At 39.4% G+C, this 22,336-nt stretch overlaps 1 protein-coding gene across 2 annotated transcripts; it reads left to right on the forward strand.

Moving 5' to 3' along the window:
* Positions 1–1,219: 1,219 nt before the first annotated feature.
* sowahb (sosondowah ankyrin repeat domain family member B) lies at positions 1,220–20,879 on the forward strand. Of its 2 annotated transcripts, none has more exons than XM_088356212.1 (5): positions 1,220–2,476; positions 9,924–10,145; positions 12,847–13,220; positions 15,668–15,858; positions 17,958–20,879. In XM_088356212.1, exons 1-5 carry the CDS (start codon positions 1,261–1,263, stop codon positions 18,409–18,411), a joined length of 2,457 nt encoding a protein of 818 aa, XP_088212338.1. In that variant the 5' UTR covers positions 1,220–1,260; the 3' UTR covers positions 18,412–20,879. The 2 variants fall into 2 exon arrangements, with proteins under 2 accessions (XP_088212338.1, XP_088212339.1); XM_088356213.1 differs by having other exon boundaries at positions 15,671–15,858.
* The last annotated feature ends 1,457 nt before the right edge of the window (positions 20,880–22,336 follow it).

Raw genomic sequence — 22,336 nt, forward strand, 5'->3', positions numbered from 1 at the left:
GTGCCAACAGATTATTATTGTATTTTGTTTTTTAGACTAATTATCTGCTCATGAGGAAGTTCGTGGAAATATATGAAAACCCTAATTTTGTTTGATGACATTTTTTTAAAAATTATTATTTTCGTATTTTATATAAGAAACAATTCGAAAAAATAACGCAGTTTGACCACGTTTGTTCCACTAGCAGTTTGCTTTTAAGTATTTATTTTATTTTTTCTAAAAAAACGAGTGTAGAGACTATGCCCCCAGCCGTCTCCACCAACTACAAACAGCCATGCACAGGAAAGGACCTGACACTCCAGCTGTATAATGAAAAATTGAAACCCCAAAGTGTTTATATATAATTAAAAGATTAATAATCTAAATCTGTGTGTCATGTTTAGGCCAGTAATTAGTTCAACGCGTGCCAATGTGAAATTTTGCCTATTATCCACAATTACAATAATGATAATAATTAAAATAAACCAAGGCCGCCTGGGAACAATGGCGACCATCAAGTCCGAAAGCCACAGCCTTTTCTCCCCAGCCAGGAAACATGGCAAAACAGAGCCATGGATCTGCTTTTCCCTATCCCTCGGCTGAGGGATGCAGCGAAGAGAGACATCTGAGGAGTTTTTTTTTTCCGGCATGCGGCCAATCAACCCCCCTACCCCCACTTCTTTGGTGGAAAATGTTGAAGGGGGTAGGGGTTATTCCCATATTGTTTGTGATTTTGTGGTTTTATGTAAGACAGCATACATGGCAAAACAGTCCTAACATTTTCTAACGCTTTAAACACATTTTCAATAAATATTAAATGGTAAATGACTGACTTTTATGTATGGAATCTCTTTTGATATTAATTTAAAAATAGTTTTATACAAAGCTTTACATTTTTGCGGCTCCAGAAATATTTGTATTATTGTTTTCTTTGGTCTGTTTTCAAATGTGGGGCTGCCAACCCCTATTTTTGGCCACCAGAGAGCACTGATGCCCTAAAATTGGCAACAGTGCTCTAGCTTGAAAAAACTTTTAGATTGGCAACTATAAATCCTGGACTTAATAAGTGTCAACGGTTTTTTACTTTAAAAAAATTCTAATGCAAAAATCGGCCAGATTGAATGTGATTAGCCCCTGTTTATTCTATATTGACCCCAGTTTACCTGCAAAAATGTCGAGAGAAAGAAAAGGGTTAAATACCTGAAGTGGGCGGGGCCTAATTCCAATGAAAATCAACTAACAACACTCGACCTTCGAAACCAGCAAGAATCTGAAACAAGAATGGACACAGATTTCAGTCAAGATTCGGTTTTACGTTTTCTACAGAGAAAAGGAGGCTCGGTAAAAAATTCCGACCTGCTTTTACATTTCAGGGGCTTCCTCCGTGACCATGCGGACCAGGTTCGGAACCGCGAACTCTTCAAAAAGTTTGTCAACTCAGTGGCCACTGTTAAACAGGAGAATGGCGTCTCCTACGTCGTTCTCAGGAGGAAATTCAGAGGTTTGGAACCAATCAGTGTCGGAATTCCCGCTTCCAGGACGCCCGCCCGGAGCAATGCCGAACAGCCACCCATGAACCCGGCTTGGGGCAAAGAAAAAGTTCGGCAGAAGCCATTGCCCAAGGAGAAGGCAACAGGCGCTCTGCCAAGGGATCCTGCCATGAAGGAAATCCTACCAGTGGCTGGTATTATTAACAACAACAACGTTGAGATGAATTTTAACCTAGCACCGGAACCGAAACAGGTTAATAGGGCTGAAGCAACACCACCGGTGAGTCAACCCATAATATATTCTCCAAGACCCCAAGAGTTTCCTGCTATAGGACACAGTCATCCTGAAGGATTTGTCCAACATAGAAAAGTCAGCCATCAAGTGTCCCCTTCTGAAACCCTGCAAAACAAAGATGAGAATCTTCCCCCAGAGAGTTGTGCTGCTCAGTCATGCCGCCCCAGATACAGGCAAAGCTACAAAAACGCTGTCTCCTGTGAGGATGATGATGATGACCATGAAGGAATCAAGACGAACCTGAGGATGTTAAAAGATGAATCCCAAAGGGGTCACTTTGGGAACCTTACTAACTCCAGTGTAAGTCAGCATGCTGTATCATCACCATCATCACCACCTACAGAGAGAGTGCTTCCAGAGATTTCCATTCAGAATGTGTCAGAGGTACAGCTGTCCTCAGGATGGAATGCAAAGTTCGAACAGCAGGCAATAGGACCATCCAAAGCAGGTCCACATTTGGTTCCTGTGTCTCCAACAAGAGAGTCGCATTTCACCCGACTTAGTCTCCCCGCAGAGCCGTCCCTAGATAAAACTGAAGACGAAGAAAGACGCTACTCCCATCCGACAGGCTTCGTTTCAGAATTCGGACCTGGTTTGAGTCCAAAAGAACGGACGTGGTTATCGAGCAGCCACAACAGCATTTTCTCGTATCCATTTGGCAATGCAAGGCAATCTGGTTGGAACAGCAATGACCAGCTGCACTTTTTAGCAGGTAAGGTGCATTTCTCTAATCCTACCGCTAATATGTTAAAGCTAAGGCCCACAATAATGTTTTCTACGGCCCCTGAGATGATCTTAAAGGTATTCCCAAACATTTGTTTATTTTTTCAATTAGGCAAAGAACATGTAGTGTTCCTCCCCACACTTAGGCAAATATCTTGTAAAATATTGAACGCGCTGAGGGACTCTGGAAATTTCGTCTCAAAGTTGACCCGTCGGGCTTGTTTCCTGTAGAGCTGTGACATCATTGAAGGAATGCCACATTTTCAAAATAGCGAATCCCATTAACACAATATGTGATGTGACCTCCGAAACAGACAGGTTGTAGTGAACAGCTATAGCATACCACTTATTATTAATGAAAAGGTGATGGTGGCTTTTAATTTTTTGTTTTTTCCCACTTGTTTTTCGTCACATGTGTTGCGTATTGTATAATCTTGTCAGGCTAGTTTCCTGTTTGCATTGGCACTGCCGAGGGCTTTTCCATTTTGTCTGCTCCCGACTAGTGTGGCGTGTGAACCGCTTTTGCTGGTTCGCTTGATTTATTCCAGACGGGCTTTGCATTTGTGGCCATAGGTGACATGGTTTTGTTTGTTGGTTAGCTTAGCTGTTCAGTGCATTATTCTGGGTCGACCAGCATTGTGTTTTTTCCACCGTGTCTGCAGCCGCCTTCCATTGATTGGTCCACGTTAGCTGCGCGTTGGTGACCTTCCGTAGGTTTTTTTTCTTTTTTTTTGTGTGTGTGCAAGTTGGCCCTTTTTTTTGCTGTTTTCAAAATGCACTGCTCAGAAAATAATTGGCATAATTCGATGAAATATATGCACTGTAAAGATTTTATGTAAAAACCATGTACTATTTCCTCACTTTTTGCATGTTTAAGAATTTGCAAATACCTTTAATTCATTATTAGAATTGGCCTATAGACCAAAGCAAGTGGGCAGCCCACATACCTTTATGCGCACATACATTTTCCACAATGCAACTGTGATGCACGTACATTTACGCACAAGAGATAGACAGGGAAGAATAACGTGAGTTTGATGTACAGTACATCTGCCCCTTAATATGATTGGCTGGCTACTTTCTGCAGTCTGTACATGTAACAGATATAATATTAGACTATATTTTTTCAAAAAATATATTCTTTTCTTAGATTTTAGGTTGGATTAAAGGATGTTTTCAAAGCAATTTGCAAATATATTTTAAGACAAAGTTTGTGCTAAGAAACTACTGTATTGCTTTATTTATCTGATCATATTGGGAAATATTTGTTTGTTTTTCAGAAATTTCAGTTAGGTTCACTCGGTTATATGTGTGTGTCATTTTAAAATTTTTCAATGAACATTCGATCTTTCTGGCTCCTGGCTCGTAGAAAAAAATGTTTAGCTCTCATTTCATTTGTGCACAAAAGATTCAAATCGAAGACAATACAAAACATGTCATTTGTTATTGATGGTTTACTTGAATGTCTTACAATAGAAATTATAAATGAAAAAAGGAGAAACATAGTCAGTTGTGTATATATGTAGATCACCTGGCTCAAATATTGAACCTTCACAACCTGGGCTGAAAAAAAACATATTCAACAATAGGCAACAAAACACTATCAATTTGTGGAGATTTCAACATCGATCTAATGAATCCAAACAAACATAAAAACATTGATGACTATATTAATATAATGTACGGTATGAGTTTGTACCCAACTATATTAAGGCCTAGTAGAATCACTTCACGCAGTGCAACACTCATTGACAATATATTTACAAATAATATTGAATTTACAAACATCAGCGGATTACTGGTTTGTCACATTTGTGATCACCTACCGGTATTTACAGTGTATGATGAAAAGGTTACTACACAAGAATCAACTATGAAATATGTTTGCAAACGAGTTAGAACTGAAGAGACTATTATATCACTCTATGAAGACTTAAACAAAACTGGAATGCTATATATGGTACAGATGATGTGGATCGTGCATTTGACATATTTTTGAAAATATTCACCAACAAGTATAACAAAAACTGTCCAATGAGACAAACTAATATTAAGAATAAATCTGTAAAGCATCCACGGATAACTAAGGGTTTATATAATGCTTGTAAGAAAAAAACACCTCATATTGAACATTTATTAAACTAAGAACTGACGAAGCCAAATCCCAATATGAAATGGAAAGAAACAAATTTAAAGGAATAATAAGTGCAAGCAAGAAATTATACTTGACCAATTTATTACATCATAACAAAAGTAATATTAAAGGTATTTGGGATATATTAAATAGTATAATAAAAGGTAAGAATGTAAGTAATGCATATCCAAACTATTTTATTAAGAACAGTGAAAATTATAATTTAAATCAAGTTGTGGAGAATTTCTATAGTTATTTTGTAAATGTTGGACCAGAGCTAGCTGCAAATATACCAGAGTGCAGTAGTAAGTAATTTGAGTCACTGATAAAAATGAACTCCAAGACCATGTTTTTATCTGGGGTTACAGAATCAGAGATCTTAGACGTGGTTAACAATTGTAAAACGAAACGTATATGGATTGTTTTGACATTGGTATGGTACTAATTAAGCAAATTATAAATAGCATTGTGAAACCATTGCCCTACATATGTAATCTATCATTTCTAACGGGCAAATTTCCAAATCAAATGAAAATAGCAAAAGTTATACCAATATACAAAAATGGAAACAAACACATTTTTACAAACCATAGACCGGTATCTCTGCTTCCTCAGTTCTCTAAAATATTAGAGAAACTTTACAATAATAGACTAGAACAATTTGTAGCTCAACATAAATTGATTAATGAAAGTCAATATGATTTTAGAGCAAACAAATGAGCAACAATGGCTACTATTGATGCAGTAGAAGAAATCACCCATAGCATAGAAAAAAAAGAGATACACAGTTGGGGTATTTATTGACTTAAAAAAGTATTTGATACCATTAATCATAATATACTATTAAAAAAAAACTGGAAATATATGGCATCAGGGGCGTGGCATGGCAATGGATTTGAAGTTATTTGACGGGGAGTAAGCAATAAGTGAAAATGGGAGAGTTGTCATCTGAATACTTGGACATCTGTTGTGGAGTACCACAGGGTTCTATCCTAGGTCCAAAGTTATTTAATTTATATATTACAATATTTTAAATATTTCAAAACTATTGAAAATAGTAATATTTGCAGACGACACTAACATTTTCTATTCAAATGATAACTATATTGATTTGTTAACCTGTGTTCAATGTTCCCTCTAATTTTCCACGGGAATGAGCGTTCACACAAAGTCGGTGAGCAACGCTTGAAACAACAGTGAGCCACCATAATCCCAAGTGTGGCAAGATAATTAATTATCAAACATGTCCAAAACTTGACATCAAGTTACATTTTGCTGAGTTTCCGGCAATGCAAATTTTTTCTCTTTTGAATGAATTGACTCATGTACTATTGCAAAGGTTGTACGGCCTACATACGTCGTTTGTTCTTACAATTCTTTCACAAGATATCCATTTCTTTTTATTTCCTGATATATTTTGTCGCATAATATCAACATTTTTGGGGGCTTATTTGGTCGGTTGTAAGATACAGAACTGTACTTAATCATATTTTTTAGTGGAAGTACAATGTTGACAACACGATTCACTTGATATAATCGGAAATTATTTGAATGCAACACAAACTTTTTATTCTTTTTTCGGTGTTTTTTTTCTACTTTTTAAAAAAAAAATTCCTTTAGAAAAATCTCATTGTGTTTACTTTTTCCGAGCTGTTACTTTTTTCTTTTTGTTCTCTATTTACTTTTTTTCCTGCATTTTTTGCTTTTCTTTTTTTCTGGCTTTTTTTTCTAATTTTTTTTCTCTTCCTTCTGTTTCTTTTTTTCCTCAGCTTTTCACAACTTTTTCATTAGGGTATTTTTTTCTTTTTTGTTCTATTCGCCCTTCCTTTAAGTCATTTTGTGCATAATTTTACTTAATATTTGGTCATGTTGGGATTAAAGAAGCAAAAACAACCTGAAGAGCCGTTTAGGACCCTTTTTAGTGAGCCGAGCCGAAGAAGCCGGTTCTCGGCATACTCCACTAACTTTACTCAACTTCGTTCGACTTCAAAATACCGCATTTAGGACACAACGTCAGGGGAAACCGTGTATTTTTACCTTCATGCACTATAACTTTGACTTAAGTCGCTTCTTAATAAGTAATTTTGAGCCCTCATTTTTGTGCGCTGGCTAGATTTTCTTGTGCGCCGAGAATGTGCGAGCAGTGCGCAATTGCACACGCGCGCAGCTTAGAGGGAACACTGCCTGTGTTAATCGTAAATTGATTACCCTAGAAGTATGGATGGATATAAATAAATTATCTTTAAATTTTGATAAAACCAAAGTAATATTCTTTGGTAATTGCAAGGCAAATCAAGATTTAGAAGTAAAAATGGATGGTGCTGCAATAGACATTGTATCAGAAATTAGGTTTTTAGGGGTCATAATAGACAATAAATTAAGCTGGAAAACACATCAGACACATACAAACTAAAGTATTTAAAAGCATTTCAATAATTAATAAAGCCAAATTCATTTTAAACAATAATGCATTCTATTTATTATATTGTTCTCTAGTTCAGCCATACTTAACATATTGTGCAGAAGTCTGGGGCAATAATTACAAAAGTTCACTACAGCCCCTTTTTATCCTCCAAAAACGTGCAATAAGAACCATACACAGGGTAGGATATCGAGATCATACTCATATTTTATTCCTGCAGTTCCAAATTATTAAAATTGGATGATTTAATAAAAATTTTCACTGCACAACTGCTATTTTAGGTCAACAAAAACATAGTGCCAGAAAACACCCATAAATTATTCAATTTGGAAAGAGGGAAATTATAATTTAAGGGGGTGTAGTGAATTCATAATCCCAAAGGTGAGAACAACCAGGAAAAGTATGTGTGTGTCTGTGTGTGGAGTCAAACATTGGAACAATTTACAAGACGAGATCAAACAATGTCAAACTATTCACCTGTTCAAATTTATATACAAAAAAACATTACTGGCGGAATACAGAGATGAAGAAAATGGGGTATGAGTGATATGCGAGATTGGGAATTGTGCGTCTAGAACTATGGTTAACTTTGTTGTTTTGTTGCTATTGTTATATCATAACTGTAATTATTAATCTTATAACTATTGTTGTTGTTATCATTGGTGTATTTAATAGGGAAGATGAAGGGGTAGGGATTATAAGCATCTGCTTCTTACTACCCCTTTTCGAACATATTATGTAACATTATTTTGTTGTTGAGCTATTGTTTTTGTTCTGTTTTTATTTAAATGTTCGAAATCAACTTTTTATTCATTCATTCATTTGACTTATCCTATCGTATTATCAGGTGGTAAATAACAAAGTTACTAAATATTACTCATCCTCCATAGTTTACCATGCCAGTTTATAGGGAATTAGAAATTATCATATTTTATGAAAACTACAAAAATGGAGACAAAAAAAATCAGGCAGTGTTAGATGGTGCTCTTGGTTTTAATAAAAAGGAAAGTTCCATACATTTCTAGTGCATCTTTACACAACAAGTGTCATCTAGGCCAGCGGTCGGCAACCTTTGACACCGAAAGAGCCATTTGAACCCGGTTTCCACGGAAAAGAAAACACTGGGAGCCGCACATCTAAAATGAAAAAAAAAACTTCTACTTTACCGCAGCATGTTTCTTATGAAATCCACGTGCTACAGAGAAAATTACCTTTTATTCATTTAATGAACACATTTTGAACATTTTGAATTCTTGAAAAATAATAACAATGAATGTCTCTTTCAAATAAATTAAAAAGCTGAATTTAAATTGTCCATGTAGTAAACGAAAGCAGAAAAATGCCATGAGGCGTCATCCTTATATCCATTTATCTTATCTAAAATGAAGATAACACTGTATATATTGCTTTTTCTTACCTTTACACTTTGTATAAACAACTATAGTGTGGTTATGTCTTATGAAGTGCTACGGAGAAAATTAAATTTTACCGATGTAATGAACACATTTTGAATTCTTGAAAAAATAATAATGTCTGAATGTCTCTTTCGAATAAATTAAAAAGCTGAATTTAAATTGTGCATGCAGCAAACAAAAGGGAAAAATCCGTGAGCCGTCATCCTTATATCGCCTTGGGCTTTCAAAGTATGCAGCGGAGCCTTGACCTGAATATATAAAATAAATTGGGGGAAAAAGCACTGTGTCACTAAACAATGAAAATTAAATATTTGCAAAATATCTGCATAAGTATTTATTTTACCTGGTTAATGGGTCTTCTGCTCCTGAACCTCTGCGCACAGCTTCTGCAAATCGGGGCTGTACGAAGTCACTTTCATTTATTGTTAGCCAGTTTTTCTCAAATTAGGCATACTGGTAGGCCACTCTCGCCCGAGGTAAATGCAAATGAATCTGCCCAGGCATCATTGAATGTTCTATTTTCTTGGGATATTTTTCTTTTCTTACATTTCTCCATTGGCTTTGCCGGGGTTGAAAGTCGCTCAAAATAGACGACGTTTCAGCGGGTATACCAGCTTCCGCAGTGTGACGTCTATTTTGAGCGACGAAAAAATAATATCAAATAATTTAATTAATATTTTATTATTTCAAGATCACAATAATCTTCAAATTTAGAACTAAAATAATATAAAAACTAACACAAATAAAACACACTTCAATTAAATACAAAAAACATTTTTTTAGTAATTTATTTTCCCAAGCCAATCAGAGCCGCATTATAAGGATGAAAGAGCCGCATGAGGCTCCGGAGCCGCGGGTTGCCGACTGCTGATCTAGGCAAACCTATTTAAGGTCAAGGGGCCACATATTAAAAAAAAATCTCACAGGGGCTGGACTAGTGCATTAAAGAGAAACAGCGAAAGAGACCAAGTGGGTTAAAGACAGAAAGGTAGAGAGAGGGAGAGAGAGCAAGAAAAAGAGAAATGGAGAGACATCTGCTCCTACACACTGACACGGATGAATGTTACAGTAACTTGGCTGATCAATAGAAGAAAAATAAAATAAAATAGTGTTTCTTTTCCACACTGGTTGAAAGACACTGCTCTCCAGAAGTAAGCTCAAATGCAATTTGAAACCCTTCAATACACGTAGCATAAACTGAATTACACAGACCTTATTTCTTAATGGTCATCTGAGAGGATGCATAGGCATGTACAGCAACTCCCGGGAATAATGTAATGTAAGGTGGGGTGCGTCGTTTGGGTCTCTTAAAAAAGTGAAAGTGCATGTCCCTTACTTTCTGAGAATATCAACTGAAGGATGTTTCATAAGAATGTAAGCTCGCAGATTAGTTGGTCAGGAGGCAGGTCCTTTTTATTAAATATTATTTTATCTATTGTATTTTCATTGTCTATTTTGTCCTCAGGTAGTCCCATAGAGAAATTTCTAACTGATGAGCTCATCCAGCACCCCTCAGAGACTAAACTTGCACGCACTGCACTGAGGGTCACAGTGCCCTTGCATCACTCCACAGGGAATCTCCTTGACAAAGAGACATTGGCTGTCCGGGTGGCACCTCTGCATCACTCTTCGCACCATCTTGACCAGCACTCTATGGCCAGAAGTATTCCATGGCATCATTCTTCAGGTCAGTTTTTTGGACAACTTCAGACAGTACCCAACAAGTAGTCTGTTTAAGAAAAAAACAGAGGTAAAAAGAAGTAAAATAGTTTTAGTTTTTGCAGTTTGGAGCTATGGCTAGGGAAATTTTCCGATTCTTAGAGACATTGCAATTCTGCTACTTCCAGTCTGCATCCATTCATAATGCCCCTTGCACACCTGGCGCCAAACACGTGAAACGCCACTGGTTATGGGCATTTTGCTTTTGGCATCATGTGTGTGGGGGTACTTTTTATAACAACGGCGCGGCGTCGATGGTGTCAAGTATCAAACATGTTTGATAATTTCGGCCCTCAGTTGGGAAATTCCTCAAGTGTGCGCGCAAAAAGCCAAGCTGCCCTATGTGCAATTGATCGCCATGGACCAAAATTGGCAAATGACGGCCTTACCAAGCCTTCCATTCCGGTCCGCCAAACAAAAAAAACATAGTGATACTTTATAATTTCACTAATAGCACAAGTACATAACTCGCAGTTTTTGCACAAGTGCCCATGTTTGCCAACCAATCATATTGCAGATAACAAAACAAACAATATTTCTGCCTTGCTCATGATTTTAAATTACACTATCTTTCTCTTGAGGGAGGGATTTTTCCCTCAAAAGCCCTAAAATGACTAAAACTATTACGTTGTGGCGATCTGGTAATAAAAATAAACAATTGAAGTTTTGGTGCCAATCTATCCAGCACGCCTTAAACACAAAACTGACACGCACTGCACTGAAGGTCACAGTGCCCTTACATCACTCGACAGGCTGTATTTACCCAAGACACACCAGGAAATGGTACCCCTACGACCCTAGTGGTTAAACGGATCCAACCAACCAACCTTGTCCAAAGAAGTTCCCTCTGTAGGTCCCCGCCTCATTAAAAAAACATGAAGCATTTTATCATGTCTTTATTTTATCTATAAAGATAATAATTGAATTTCACCTCAAAAAATTATTCATTTTTAAATTTTCAATGCATATTATCAAATGTGTTGGTTTTGCTTCCATTCAGAGCATTTCAAGACCAGTTTGATTTAATGGTCTATCCTAAAATACATATCAAATAATACATGGATATTTTGTAAATATATGTGTTTTGGAAAATTGGATGGATCTTTTTTCCTTATGTATTGGCATGAAGTCTCTCGAAAGGAAGATCAGTGGCTTCCTTCGGAAGTGACTGGGTTTCACCAGTGCTTCACTGTACGGGAAAAGCACAACCCTCAAGCTACACTTCAGTGGGCTCACAGAGAAGTTCAAGGTGGCATGTACAAGAGAGCCTCTACAGTATAGGGACAGCAAGGTTTCATCAGCAGGCAGTGGTAGCAAAGTCATGCCCTGAAGCTGAAAGCACTGGTAGGAGTCTTGGCAACGGAATAGCAGGCCTGGGCTACTTCCACAAGACCCAAGTGAGCCAGGTCTTGGGAAAGGAGCGATACCATCTACTTCAGGAAGTTGTCTGAGCAGGTATGAAGGAAGAGTAAGTGAGCAGGGCATTCGGACTCCAGGAGTATGGGGCATTGACAAGGTGGGAGAACACGTTTCAGTTCAAAGTGACCTGGTCAGACATGTGACAGACTTCCACTGTGTCTGGTTCATTGTGCAAGCAGTTTATGATATTCTGAGAAGCCCAACAAACTTTCATGTGTAGGGCAACAGCGAGATAAACTTCCATTTCCTTTGCTCTGCAAGAGGCTCCTTGGGACATCGCTTCAGCAGCTGCCCAAAGTCCCTGGCTGATGGTCGCAATTGCTGGCACCATAACCAAGTTCTGAAAGCAGTTGCTGAGCGCATAGCCCTGGTATCAGCACAAACAAACACCATAAAGCCCCAAGCAAAGCATTAGTTTTTATCAAGGCAGGAGAGAAACCAGATGCATGTACACAACAGCTGGACACTTCCACTCTTCCTCCAATTGGCAGTTACACTTTGACCTGGGAAAACAGCTAAAGTTCCCCCAGCACATCAGTTGAACATCTTTCTGGTCCGACATGGTCATCACTTCTGATGCTTTAAAACAGTTGATCATGCTGGAACTCGCGTTACCCTGGAGAGAGCACATTGGCTGCAGAGGCTTTGCTGGACGATCCTTCTTCAAAGTACTGGGACATTTGGGTGTGGCAGGGTAGCCAAGAAAAAGGCCTTTAAAACAGCTAGTGCAGCCACAGAGAGAGCCACTAGGTGGCTGTGGCCCAAAATGGCAGTATGTGGGCTGCTATCGGGACGCAAGCCGAGCGTGGGAAACCTCGGCTGGGTCACCTGGGCAAAAGTGTTTGATGTTGCGAGACTCGAAACACTCAATTAACCCAGGATAAATCTCTGATGATGCATCCAGGAGATATTTATTTCAAATGATTTAGAATTCCAGACTTAATATGAAATCAATCACCACTATTTGTTCCCCTCTGCTAATCCAGCCAAAATGTTTTAACTCAATTCAGCCCACAAGTCATTGTGTTTGCTCACCACTGCTATAGTCAGAAAAAGCCTAGCAAATGTTATCGGTGCCTGGGAAACAATGAAAACACACTAAGTATCTCCTGTCATTTTGAAAGCATGGAAAAAAAAAACCCTTGGTGCTCAGTTTCTTAGGTGTGAAAAAGAGTAAAAATGGGAAGTGGTGCTGAAAAAAGGACCATTTGTGAGCAGTGTTTTAACAAATATTTCTTTTTGATGTCCAGGTGATCTCTACAACGACCACGAATCAAGCGACTGTTCCGCCTCTTCCCCGGCGCCGCGTCTCCGCCCAGCGCCGGCCCGACGTGCAAACAGCAGGTTGAAAGGCCGAATGTGCCGCAGCATGGGTGCCGACCTCAACCAGCTCCAGCAGGAGGAGGACGACGTGGGGACAGAAGACCGTGTCGGGGCAAACGAAGCCGCCAGGCGAAAGCGCCTCCATCGCATATCTTCCTCACTAAGCCTTCGCTACAACCTGTCGTCGTCTTCGTTGTCGTCCTGCTCCACGCCGTCTCGCTGCAACAGCCTTGCGGATTTGACTGAAAAGGTGGACACCAAAACCTCCACCGCTGCTCATCACGAAAGCCCCACCAGGCTGGTAAGACGACAGTAAAAATAAGACACACAGAAGACAAATATATAAAGGTCCTCATGCATTTGTTTGCATTGAAGTTGTGTATTTTTTATAGAGAAGTATGAGTGTGAACAGGATAAAGTTTAGTAAACACTCATAATAAGCGAGGAAACCTCAATAGATTTTGAACTTGCAAGGAGAACAAGGGGAGAGCCTGAAAATCAGATACTATTCCAACCTGTTGTAAAAGACCTCTCCTGAGCCCTTTCTTATCATAAAATCCCCTGGGTTAACAAGAGCAGATATTCCCTAAAGGGTGTGGAAATAAAAGAACAGCAACATAATCGGCCGATTGTAACAAAGATTTAAACTGAAATGTGAATTTCCCTTCGGGGATGAATAAAGTATCTGTCTGTCTGTCTGTCTGTCTGTCTGTCTGTCTGTCTGTCTGTCTGTCTGTCTGTCTGTCTGTCTGTCTGTCTGTCTGTCTGTCTGTCTGTCTGTCTGTCTGTCTGTCCCAGGTTTGAAAATGTGATGTGAATGCAACGTTTTCACAACAGTTGACGTCATTAGCACAATTTAAAATTTATTTCATTCTATCATAAATTATTTGGGCAAAATAAAGGCAAAGCATGACCTCATTTGGTAACTGAAAGTGGGGTTTGTAGTTTGAGGTATCCTTAAAAAGTAGAAAGTTAAATATATTCTCTATTAAGTATGTGTTAACATTGCTCAACTGAGTTCAGAGAGCTATATGCTTTTTTTCCCCATTGCGCCTATCTGCTGTTGTTTTACTTTTATCAGGGCTGTTCGGGGTGAAACAAACGCCCAAAAAGATGAAAGAAGAAAAGTTTATTAGAGCGTGTCTAAGAAATAAACGCAAAACATGTGTACTTTGCTGCCATGTGCTGTCTTAAAGTTATGATTGCCATCTTAAGTTTTAAAATGACGCACCCCGCCTTCAAAGCAGAGAGCACTAGGGCAGAATATTTGCTATCTGATTTGTTTATATAATATGCAAGCTTAAAGAGACAATGTGTAATATTTTGCCATTTAAATGTCGCTGTGTTGTGTTGTTCAACCAAAAACAACCTATGGAGACTCGAAGTTCCCAAACTGCACAATTTTTCATCTGATTTTTTGCCCAGTCTTTCAACAAGGTTTTTTTTTTTTTTTTTTTTTTTTTGGGACAAGTCAATGCAATTTGTTCCGTTACCACGAATGACTACAACTGAAAAAGATGACTTCTAATGTCAGTATTGCAATCTGTCACTATTTTCTATAGAGTGGTTCCCCTGGCGCTGTCATTGGTAAACACAGGGCTCACATTTTACGCACATTTTACAGGTTGCATGTATGACTGCTGTTGTTTGCAGATGACACTGCTTTGGTGGCTGACTCTGCAGCAGGTCTGAGTGTTTTTAGTTGCGGAGTTTGATAGTGTGTAAGAGAAGAAAGCTTTAGATGAATGCAGACAAGAGTACGGTAATGAGATGATCGAGAGTTTGTAAGGCTGGTGGATTAGAGATTTTGTTGAACGGTGTAAAGTTGCAGGAGGTAGATAGTTTTAAGTGTTGGGTTCATATATGGTGATTTTTGGGGCGGCAGTAGCTCAGGAGGTAGAGCGATCGTTTTAGGATTAAGGGATCCCAGTTCGAATCCCGGCTTGTCCGTGTTACATGTCGAAGTGTCCTTGGGTAAGACATTGAACCCCCAATTACCCCCAATAAGCAGGTTAGCACCTTACATGGCTGCACACATCACGGCCGCTATTGGGAAATGTGAAGCACAATGTAAAGCGCTTTGGGAAGTCACTGACTTGAAATGCGCTATATAACTGCAGATCATTTCATTTCATTTAGAGGAGAATGTGGAGAAGAGGGTGGGTAAAGGGTGCAAGGCAATTGGTGTGTTGAGCAGACTGTTTAAATTTAATGAAGTGTTAAAGAATGCAAAGCGAGGATTGTATGAAGGTGTGGTAGTACCAACAGTGATGCATGGCTCAATGGTGTGGGCTTTGAGAATAAAAGAGCGTAATAAGTTAAATGTCTTTGAAATGAGATGTTTGTGTAGTATGTGTGGAGTGACACGACTGGATAGGCCAAGGAATGAGGAAGTAAGGAGAAGAACTGGTGTGATGAGAGACCTTGCTTGAGAGGGTTGAGGGTTGGACTTATGGAAAGAATGGATGAAGGCCAATTGACTAAAAGAGTATGTAGTGCAGAAGTGGTGGGGAGTAGAACGAGAGGAAGGCCCAAACATTGTTGGATGGATGGGGTGAAAGTGCTCTGGATGTGAGGTCGGTTCATTTATTGGATGCAAGAGTGTGTGCTAGGGATAGATGTGAATGGCGCAGGATAGGATAAGAAGTGTAACTTTAATTAGGAATTTTTAGCAGCAGCATCATAAGTTTTTGGTGTTAATTCAGCTGGAGTTGGTTGTTATCATCTGCTTTTGTTTATTTACGTCAGCAGTCTTTGGTTCCTTTGGAGCACCGAGAGCACGCCTGGCTGGTGAAAGGGGCATCGGGTGCTTGGCCCGACATCTACTCGCTGTTCCGAGAGGACTGTACTCTTCTCAACCGACGAGACTTTATCTCAGGCTTCACCGTGCTGCACTGGATTGCCAAACATGGAGACCACCGAGTTCTTAACACCCTCTGGTACTACTTGCAGGCAAATTTGTTTGTGGACAAAATTCGTCAAGTGCCAATTTGGGACTTAGGTAAAATTAAATGATCCTTAATAAGAAATCCACTTAAACTTAGCTGGTGGAAGAGAAAAATGTGTGAGTAAGTAACGCTCGTGACAAAAGATTTGGAATTGCCCACTGATGCCACAAAATGTTAACGAACACTATTTTGGTCCAAATAAAACTTCATACAAATACAGCATTTAAAGGGACAGTGACTATCAATTGACCACCTGATGTAACGGATGTATGGTGTCACCAAAAACGAGTACTAGAAAGCACAAGGAGACTGTAATTGACCAAAATGTACAATTTGTTCCACATTTTGAGCCTTTCACAAGGGTTTGTTTTTGGGGGTACCTATAGCTTGTTCGAAAATTTTGACGCTCGTTCGCCAAATTCCTAAAGTGTGCGAGGGACTGAGGAAAACAGCGATCAGACTCGCTTCAATGATGTCTGAAAACATTAATGGCCTGCTTCTAGAGGAGGAATTAGTCCATGTTTTTACCAACATCTCATCTCATCTCATCATCCGTACCGCTTATCCTCATTAGGGTCGCGGGGGGGGCTGGAGCCCATCCCAGCCATCTCCGGGCAGTGGGCAGGGGACACCCTGAACTGGTTGCCAGCCAATCACAGGGCACACAGGGACAGACAACTCATTCGCTCATTCACACCTAGGGACAATTTGGACCAGCCAATTCACCTGAAATGTATGTTTTTGGAACGTGGGAGGAAACCGGAGTGCCCGGAGGAAACCCACGCAAGCACGGGGAGAACATACAAACTCCGCACAGGATGTCTGGAGCTGGATTTGAACATCATTCATATAATACATAAAACAAGCAAAACTGGATGTTTGATGCTACTCTATTAAATATTTATCACATACATCTATTATAACAATGTTTTCACCCACAGATCAAGTTTTCAATTTATGCAGCAGTGGAAGTGACTGATTCAAAACGCTACAGTTCTCTTTCAGTATTTTCATAATCATTGTCAGGTCACTGTCGTTTCCTTTAATCCTTGAGGAACGAGGAGAAGGAAATGCTTCCTGCAAAAATCACCAATGACTACATCAAAAAAAAAGACTACTTCCCGCGTTTGTATTGCATTTTGGCACTTGGATTAAGGCAGGGGTCTCAATTTCAATTGAGTTGGGGGCCGCTGAATATAGGATTCGGGTAAAGTTGGGGTTTCCACAAAAACATTCTGTTGTTCTTAAAGGGGCAGTGTTTTATATTTTTCCATTAGATGTCGCTGTAATGTGTAGTGCAACAAAAAATTGAGTTCAAGGGGACGGAAAGTGAACAAAAAGCACCCATCCATCCATCCGTTATCTGTACTGCTTATCCGGAGTGCCCGGAGGAAACCCACGCAAGCATGAGGAGAACATGCAGACTCCACACCGGAGGTTCGATCTCATGACCTTAGAACTGTGCCGCACACGCGATAACCACTGCGCCGCCGTGCTGCGCAAAGGCACCCATTTTCTTCTAAATTATACCCACTATTTCTCGAAGAAAGACAAAAAGAAGGGATTTAAAAGAATAGAGAAGAATAAAAAGGAAAAAAAGAAAAAAAGGAAAACGAAACTGAAAAGAAAAGTAGAGTAAAAGTAAAGTCAAATGGAGAAAAGAAAGAAAAAGCTAACTAAGAAAAGGCAGAGAAAAAGTACAAAAACGAAAAAAGAAATGTAATTTTCTCTTTTTTTAATTGTTTTTCTTTTTCTTTTGTTCTTGAGTTTCACTTTTTAACTTATTTGTTTTTTTTTCTTGTTCTCTTTTTCTTTTTTTTTCTTTTCTTGTTTCTCTTTTCCAAAGTAAAAAGGTGCATTTTGGTCACTCTATGTCTCCGTATTTTGGCATGACCGAATACAGTGACATCTAGTGTGAAAATAATAAACACTGTCCCTTTAACTTTCATATAAGGCCTCAGACTATCATCCCGGTGGTCACAAATGAAACACCTGGTTTCAGGACATGCATTATTATTGAACGTGTGTCTCGTGGTCTGACCATGATGATTGATTCAGATGTTACCTGTCTTATACGCTTATGTTTACAGGTACGGCGTGCAAAAGGCCGGTTTGTCCTTGGACGTCAACGCCAGGTCATCGTGCGGCCAGACGCCGCTCCACATTGCCGCCATGCACGGCCACAAGAACATGATCCGTCTGCTGGTCAACAAATTCCACGCCGATGTGAAGCTGAGGGATACTGCCGGGAAGAAGGCCTGGCAGTACCTGAGCCTGCCCTCGCCCCAGGACGTCTTCCGCCTTTTGGGAGCACCCCCACCGGGCGCGAGTGGTAGAGCGACCGGGTCCCACGCGGGCCAAGACCCCAGGGAATCGACTCCGCATCAGCGCAGACGCCACCGACGACATCATCTGTCCTTCGCCTTACAAGGAGAGAGGCCTAGGACCATCTCTGGCACGAAGGTCAAACGCTCGTCGTCTATCGCGGCGTTCCTGAAACACAAATCGCTGGCCCGCTTCCATGGATATAAGTCTGATGACTGAAAAGCACTTCATACATTTTTTTTTACTGCTTCACTGAACAAAAGATCATTCTACTCAATTATGGAAATTTTGCGAACCAATTCCCATCAAAGTCATTGACAGATGCCATCCGTTTACAATGGATCTTTAGCCGTTAATAACAGCGCATTTAAAATGAACCCTTAATGTCTATAGACATCCCTTTTAAACAGAAATTTGAAGTCTCTAGGCTTTCAATTGTATCACCCGTCCTTTGATTCCTAAGGGGAGAGGCCCAGGACCTTCTCTGGAACAAAGGTCATAATGTTTTGGTCTACTGCGGCGTTCCTGAAACACAAATCTCTGTTCCGCTTGCATGGATACAAGTCTGGTGGCCGAAAAGCACTTCATAGTTTTTTTTCACTGCTTTACTGAACGATAGATCATTCCCCTTAATTATGGAACATTTTGCAGGCAAATACTCAAATTCCATTCGATATCATTGACAGATGCCATCCGTTTACAATGGATCATGGATGTCACCTGTCCTCTGCTTCCCAGTGTAAGAGGCCCAAGACCTTCTCTGGAACGAAGGTCAAATGGTCCAGGTCCACTTGTCATCTCTGTCATGGATACAAGTCTGATGGCTGAAAAGCACGTCATACATTTTGGCTTGACTGAAAAACAGATCAGTCCCCTCAAATATGAAAAGGTTGTAGGACAATTACTCAAATTCCATTCGTTGTCATGGAAGGATAAATAGGATTAGTCTCAATTATCTATTTGAATCCTTTTTACATTGGATCTTGTAGGAAGACTAAAAACTACGGAGACTAAAAGTGGGCAAAAAGCACCCTTTTTCTTTTAATTTTCACCCAGTCTTTTCTCAAAGAAAGGCAAAAAGGTGGGAAGGGATTTTTTTGATCAAAAGAAATTAGGGAAGAAGAAATAAGAAAAATGGCAATAAAAGGAAAAGTAGGGCGGGAGCGAAAAAAGGGACATTGAGAAACGGTACAAAAACGAAAAAAAAATCCCTTTTGTCTTAATTTTTTGTTTTAATTTTCTTTTTTTTCTTGAGGTTTACTTTTTGGTCTTTTGTGGCCTTTTTTCTTATTCATTTTATTTTCATAAGTTAATCAGGTGCATTTTGGTCACTTTGAGTCTCCGTATTTGATCATCTTTTAGTGTGCTTTTAGGACTCGTTTTGCGGTGGCATGACAGAATACAGCGCTCTCTAGTGGGAATCTATACACACCGTCTCTTTTAACGTTTGTACTAGCGCGGGGGGCGCGAGTTTGAGACCCCTGATTTAAAATGCACCTTTGACGTCAATAATCTTAAACAGAAGTGAATGAGTTAAGTTGGCAGCCAAATGGGTATAGGTCAATTGACCCGTTTGTCATCGCACTTATAGAAAGATTGTGTCCTACTTATATGATTTGCCGTTAGTTAGCATTTTGTCTTCAGTTAGCTTCAGGATGCTACTTGTGTGTGACCCACGTGCGCTGGCTGTGTCATTAGTGCACGATAGTAGCGACTAGTGAACGCTCACTGCAATGTCTTACCAGGGACTGGATATTAACCAATCGGAATATGATCAGACGGAACATATTCGATAGAGCAAGTCCACACTGGAAAACGGAGTTAAGGGGAATTCAGTTGAAAGCTGAGTGGACGTCAGGTGGCTTTTGCTTTCCCCGCTGCTGTTGCAGATGCTGAACAAAGTGAAAGTGTAGATTGAATGTGGTGGTTACCTGATTGTCTTGGAGAGGGATGGGTGCCAACAGGCTGTGTCTGCCCAAGACACACCACACGGAATGGTGCCTAAACACCTCGTGGTTGAGGGATCCAGCCACCCTTTGACCAGTGTTCTTCTCACGCTACATGAAAATCTGCTTTCCTAATACTGTGAGGATGTTTTGTGTAATCCAAACAATATTCCTAGGTATTCATGATTTTTTTTAATCGAGTTCATGAAGTGCTAAAACTCACGAACTTTATTCGATTTAGAGATTTTTTTCCGATGTTTTGTTTTTATATTCCATTGTGTTATTTTCATGGAGACTCAAAATGTATATTGAGTTTGAATGAAAACGCTGATATGAGATGGCACCCAGCACTTGTTGAAATGTCGATTTTTATTTTTGGACATTGGTTTTTTTTTGTACTTAAGTCTTTTTATTTGCTTTTAACTGGGCAACATCCACAACACATTGAATGTATGTGCCTCCTGGAAAAGTTGTTTTTAAACTTTCATATAAATGCCTGAGTCATTGCCTCATCTCTCCACCAGTAATCCAAAGGAAAATTAAACCTGCTGCAACAAGTTTTTGTAGAGAAACTAGAAGCTGCAGCTCACTGAATTTTCATCTTAGATTTGTCATATTATTTTAGGACTAATTTTAACTCCAGCCAAGTAAAAAAAAATGCAGGGATGTTTTACTTGGGCCTGTTTGTGTTTTGAAATAAAGCGCTCCCTGAATTCTTCCAAAGCGAGTTGAGCAGGTGGATAGTTTTATTACATTTCTTCTGCTACACCAGGGGTCTCCCACCGGGTACCCCCTGAGGACAGTTGAGGTGCCTGCGGACTTGTTCTGAAAATACCCTACTAGTGCTGGGTCATTGTGATTTTCTAGTAAAATGATTATTTTTGTGGTTGACTCCTTAGTCAAATTGAGCCTACTTCCTATGTATTTCTCTTTCTTTCCTTCTTTCCTCTCTCATTCTCCCCCTTATGCCCTTTTTCTTTCTTTCTCCCTTTCTCTTTTCCTCTCTCACGTTTTCTTTTAATCATCTACTCTTTCGCTGTCTTTCTCTCCCTTCCTTTATCTTTTCTTTTTCTGTCATTTATCCTTTCTACTTGCAATAATTAACCTGGTAAGATAGTAACAACATAGTAAGTTGTACAGGACAAGTTATGATTTTAGAAATGTATATCAAACAGGGTGCCCTTTGCACCAAAAAGTAGCTCTAAGCTTAAAAAAGGTTGGAGACCCCCTTGCTACACCATACAAAGGTAAGCTAATGCTCATTATAAACAGGTGCAGAGAATTCTCTTTTGAATCAAGACAAAATAGGTATTAAAATATATAGTCAAGGACTCTTGCTGGTACTATTCCACGACTAATGCAAGTGAAACAAGTTCTACCGCTTTCAAATATGTTCGTCATTGAAAACGTGCAAGTGCACGTTTCATGCTTTTGTCATTCATCCAAACCACCGGTCGGCAACTTATGGCCCACTGGCCAAATGTGGCCCATCAGGCTTTTGAATTGGCCCACAAATGGTAAAGAAATGATAAATGTAATGGATGATTAAAATTATCTGTGATTCTTGTACTCTGTTTCCCTTACTGTGGACTGTGCCAATGTACAAATAGCTGGCTACATTTTTCTTTACATGCTATTTTTAAAATCATATTATTGAAGTATCGTGGAAAACACCTTTGAGTTGGCAACATTGTATTTAATGTTTTCAACTCAACATTTCAAAACTGCATTTTCTATTTTCCTTGAGATGTCTCTGTGTGAATTGGTTTGGTGACCTGAAACCCTTGAGTATTAGCTATGTAAAAAACAGAAATCAGGAAGAGGGGACTGTGTGTGTGTCTATTTATACAGTAGTGTGCCCTTGTTTAGGGTGATGATGGCCCTGGGAAAGAAAACTCTCTTAGCGCGTCTAAGAAATTCATGGAAATCATTAATCCTTGTTTTAAGGCAGTGTTCAGCAATCACTGGGCTGCGGGCCATTACAGGGCTGACACACATTTGTGGTGTAGCATATTACGGTATTTAAACGATGACTGATCAGTTGACAAATACCACTGACCAAGTTTTCCCAACATTAAATTTGACAGGAATCTCTAAGTCTCTCTTTTTTCCCCTTTCTCTAACTCTTTCTTACACTTGTTCTCCCTCTTTTCCTCTTTCTTTCTCACGTTCGCTTTCTTTCTCTCTCTCCTTTGCTT

The sequence above is a fragment of the Urocampus carinirostris genome, chromosome 16 (assembly GCF_059441175.1).
Source record: "Urocampus carinirostris isolate Australia breed hairy pipefish chromosome 16, RoL_Ucar_1.0, whole genome shotgun sequence".
NCBI lineage: Eukaryota > Metazoa > Chordata > Actinopteri > Syngnathiformes > Syngnathidae > Urocampus > Urocampus carinirostris.